The 4,996-nt window shown below is 39.3% G+C and overlaps 1 protein-coding gene across 1 annotated transcript; it reads left to right on the forward strand.

Moving 5' to 3' along the window:
- Positions 1 to 3,224: 3,224 nt before the first annotated feature.
- On the forward strand, positions 3,225 to 4,697 carry DMAC1 (distal membrane arm assembly component 1). Its single transcript, XM_059071289.2, has 2 exons — positions 3,225 to 3,550; positions 4,416 to 4,697. The coding sequence occupies exons 1-2, from the start codon at positions 3,277 to 3,279 to the stop codon at positions 4,478 to 4,480; spliced, it is 339 nt and encodes a 112-aa protein (XP_058927272.1). The 5' UTR covers positions 3,225 to 3,276; the 3' UTR covers positions 4,481 to 4,697.
- The last annotated feature ends 299 nt before the right edge of the window (positions 4,698 to 4,996 follow it).

The following is a 4,996-nucleotide window of genomic DNA, read 5'->3' on the forward strand; positions in this document are numbered from 1 at the left end:
AACAGTGTTGAGAAAAATGGATCAGGGAAAAGAAAAGGAAAAGAAAAAGAAAATCTGATTCCATTCCTGACAGCTAGTAATAGGATAAATTCCAAACGTATTAAATTTTTAACTGTGAAAAAAAAAATCCCAGGGGAAACCATAGAAAATGGAAGGCCTTTCTATTTATGACATGAAGCTCAAAAGCTATAAAGGTAAAAACTGATAAACTCAATTACAGGTTTAAAAAACGTGCATGGTAAAAAGTACAACAAGCAAATTCAAAAGGCAAATATCAAATTGGGAGAAAAAAATGTGAATTGATATCACAAACAAAAGGTTAATCTCACTAATTATAAAGAGTTCCTAGAAATCAATGAGAAAAAGACAATCCAATGAGAAAAATGGACAAAAATATTGACAGTTCACAGAAAAGGAAATACAAATTGTCCTTCAATACACATAAAGAAGCTCACTTATAATAAGAAAATTAAACCATTTTCACCTATCAGATTGGCAGAGACTGAAGTTCAATAATTCAGTATTTTAGGGAATTGGGTGGGGAAACAGGTCTTCTCTTACTTGTTGGTGAGAGTGTAAATCGGTACCACTTGTATAAAGGGCAATTTGATTCTGTTCACCAAGCTTATAAATACTATACCCTTTCAGAAATATATTCTAAGATGTATATGCTTGTGATATGATGTAGGCACAAGGTTATTTACTGTGGCACTATATGTAATAGCAAAAGAATGGAAGCAGTCTGAATGTCTATTAATGTCCATCAATATATGAGTATAGTACATCCATACAATGGAATCCTATGGAGCCATACAAAAGAATGAAGACGATCTTTACTCACTGACTGTTAGAGAATCATATCCCAGATAAGTGGAGGAAAGGTGCACACAGGTGCACAGAGATAACTCTGAAAAGATACACAGGAAACTGGTATGGCTGGCTGTGTTGGTGAAGGGGAACTGGACGGCTGGGGAAAGGAGTGTGAAGGATACTTTTTATTAAGTACCTTTTTACGCCTTTTGCATTTTTTAAATCTATGGGAGATGACATAGGCCTTGTGAGTCATAAGTGCAAAATGAACTGTAGAGACAGTAAGTAGTAAAAGAAATAAATACAATAGAGATAATGAGGTAAAGTTAGCTTTCAACCTTTTCCTCCTATGTCCTTCCCCCCAAATGCACACTTCTTCCTCTAATTACAATTTTGCTTGCTTTCACTGGCCTCTACCCTTATCCTCAGACCTTACTGTTTCATTTATCTTAAGAGGTATCAGTGTTTCCAATAATTTTCCAGTCAAAATTATATAAGTACATTTCAATTTGCACTACGTGCAGTTCTAGAACATGGACTCTATAGAAGCCACTGAGAGTTTTGGAGGCATATCACAATAGCACAAAAAGGTTAAAATCATTCATCTGAGGAAATCATAAGAGAACAAACACATCTTTTGGAAGGTACTTTAAAAAAACAGTGGTTAAAATAAAATCTTGCCTGTTATTGGCAAAAAGTATTGTAGCCCATTCTAATAATATTTGTTTGGAGCATTAAAGATCTCATCTCCTGACATTCTTAGCTGTTATAAGCACACTAGAGAAGGTAAGCTTTTAGATAAAATATAAATTAGTAAAGTCACATACCTAATAACCATGATACCCATGGAGATGCACAATCCCATCTACTGGGATATGAGAAAATATTAAAATTTCCATTTCTATTATTTAATCTTATCCTTATAATACTGTATAAAGTAGTATATTAATATATAATTTATAAATAATAAATAGGCATGCATAAATTCTATTGTGGGCTCAGTCTTTTTTTTCCATAGAGTGTGATCAAAATGTCTGGTAACCACTGCCAAATGATGATTTCTTTCTCACAATATAAGAAGAAATCAAATGCACTATAGGATATTTTATCTGAGCACAGCAAGAAGCAGCAGCCATAAACTATGAATTTCTAAGCGAAATTCTGTTGAATTCATTTGGTACAGCACTTAGCATAATGTTATCTAAAGAGAGATTACTAATACATAATAGAATTTTGAAGTTAGATATCACCTATTTCAAATCTCATTTCAAACATGAGGTAACTACAGGCCGGAGAGAATAAGTAACGTTCTCTGTGTCATAGGGCTGACTCGTAGTGACAGAGCTAGGTACAGATCACAAATTTCCCAAAAGTTTGTCTTTCTACTACACAACACACGGAGATATAGATTTATTTATTTATTTATTTATTTAGGGAAAAGGGGATGGTCTTAGAAATTAAGCAGCAGGCAATCTAGTATTCTCACTACTTTATTTTCTCTTATTTAACCATATCTTTATTTTTGTCTTCTTTTTAGTCTTCCCAAAATCACATCCCCGTTTTAGAAAGGTGAAAAGTGAATTTCTTTTTATGTTAATTTTTAAGCCATTCTAAAGGAGAAAACTTCAAACCTGAAATTAATCCTACTTTCGCTCATCTCCTCTAACAGAAACAACCTCTGAATTCTAAACGCCTTTGTTCTTACCAATAATCCTCTGAGAACAACTCAACACAAGAAACATATGCCCAACCCTACCTGAAAGAAAGGAAAGGTGGGATAAAAAATGCTAGTGAAATTAAAAGTGTTTATGCAAGTAATTCAAACCCATTTTTAATACCTGTCTTATATTTGTGTAGTCCCTACACATTATGTACAGGTAGCGTTTAAGAAATTTGATTCCATCTTCACACAGACATTGATTGGGTCTACTAAGGCTATGTCACCTAACCAGTTTTGTCGTGTATTGGGAAACTGATACCGTGTTGGGTCGGGAATAGCAAACGGCATAATGCAGATAATCGCTTAGCAAAGTGTCTAGCATACAGTCAGGCACAAACTACTTAACTCTTTTTAAGTCAAAGTCAAACACCTCCAACCTTTTTAAGTCAAACACACAAACAGGTGAAGTGACATGCCCGAGGTCTCACCTTTCCTGTTAGGACACTTAGAAACCCAGACTTTTTCTCTAAGGAGACTGCGAGTTGAGACATTTAGGGAGTTGGCTAAATTCTTAAAAGCATCGGAGGGAAAAAAAACTGGCCTGCGTCGTGGCCAAGGTTTTCGCCACAGAACACTCGTAACAGCAGTCCACCTCCGTCTTTTCCCTCCTCCGAGGCAAGCAATAACTACATTTCCCAGCGGCCCTCGGGCTGCTTCCGGCGCAGCGCGCCAGCGCTCTCTTTCCGGGCACATCTTTTACGTCAGTTCGTGGAAAGGTTCCTACGGCTGAGGCCGAGCTCCTAATCATGGGTTCTTTCGTTTCCCAGCCATTTGAGCCAGTCAAAGACGTTGCGCCTCCTGAGGTCGCCTCCTCCGCCAGCCCCGCGCCCGTCATTGCACCCGGAGCGCTGACCTCTCCAGCGGAAGCCCCTCTGTTTAATAACTGCTGGAGCTGTCGCGTGCTCTCCGGGTCCGGGCTGATAGGGGCGGGCGGGTACGTGTACTGGGTGGCACGGAAGCCCATGAAGCTGGGATACCCCCCGGGTCCAGGGACTATTGCGCAGATGGTCTTCGGCATCAGTGAGACTTCGGGGCACTACCCTTGGGCTGGGGGGAAGAGGGAGAAGAGGGGCGCAGCCACGTGTGTGTGGGGGGGGGCCGGGGCACCCGGGTTGGTCACGTGGCGGCAGGCATTTTCACCCCCCCACCCCTTAAGATGGGGGTGGGGAGAAAAAGTTGTTGGGAAACTTTTCTTGTTTTCTTTTTTCTTAAATCACAGTATTTTTTTTTGAAAACTCTTACTAGCCTCAGTCTTTTTAATCCTGCCAAAAGCTATTAAAGATAGGTATGAATATAGTAGTCCTATTTTCCTGCACAGAGATTTCGAAGCCAGACACCCAGGATATGACACAGCTAGCCTGTGATTCCCAGGCTTATCTGTTACCAAAACCCATGCTTCTTCTCTAGATTGTGGAGAGGGCATGAGTGAGGGCACTTGACCTTGGATTAAGAACTTTGGCTTTGAAGGTAGATTGTAGACATGGGTTCAAAGCCCACATACTAGGTCTACCATTGGGTACTGTGGCCCACAGTTCTTATTTGTAACAATACTACGTGATTGTCAAGCTGTCTTCCAGTAAAATGTGATTTTTTTAGCTCTTCAGACCAACTGAGTGAATAGAATTTTAAGTTTTCAGATCTGTTACCGTCTTAATTAGATTACCCAGATGAATTCCCTTTTAGTAACTTTATTGCTTTGGGGAAGTAATAGAATTTTTTTTCCTCTCAACTTTCCTTTCCTGAGCTTCACTCTTCTGTAAGATAGAAATAATGGTAATTGTATCTCCAAGGAGTATTGTGAAGGTTAAATAAGTTGATATATATGAAGGCACCTGGTAAATTGAAGTACAACATAAAGAATAAAGTACTGTTGTTTTTTCCCTAGGCATTGCTTGCTGGGGTGTAGTCATCCTGTCAGACCCCAAAGGGAAGGCCTTCCGTGCTGGTTGAAGTACCACCATTGAATTTGTCATCTCTCGGCGTCCCCATAACACACAGAGCAAGCATGGGGCTTATGGATGTTCTGGACAGACGCATGGACATTGACAGACTTCAGTCCTGCAGATACTATAAGACTGAAGAGACAAACATAGGTTGTCGCTCATTGGCCATGAGTGTTTGTGGCCTTCACACGTTCCACAGGGACAAATAAATCCCTCAGAGAAGAGGTTCTTTGTGTTATTTGAGGAAGGAGGGTATATAATTTTTTTTAAATATAGAGGAAATGATAAACCAAATGAGAAAGTGAGCTAAAGTTAATTTAAATAGTTCTTTCTACTTCTATGGTTGGGTCAACACCTACTATCCACCTCATCCTGGACAGGCATCATGCAATAGGCAGAAGTACATAAAACATTTATCTGTGTACTGCTCATACTTCCTAAGGCATTGTCAGATCCGTGACCTTGTGAGAGTTTCCCAGCTACTCTGAGGTGGTTATTTCATTGGTGGTAAGTGAACCTTAAA

The sequence above is a fragment of the Kogia breviceps genome, chromosome 8 (genome assembly GCF_026419965.1).
Source record: "Kogia breviceps isolate mKogBre1 chromosome 8, mKogBre1 haplotype 1, whole genome shotgun sequence".
Classification (NCBI taxonomy): domain Eukaryota; kingdom Metazoa; phylum Chordata; class Mammalia; order Artiodactyla; family Physeteridae; genus Kogia; species Kogia breviceps.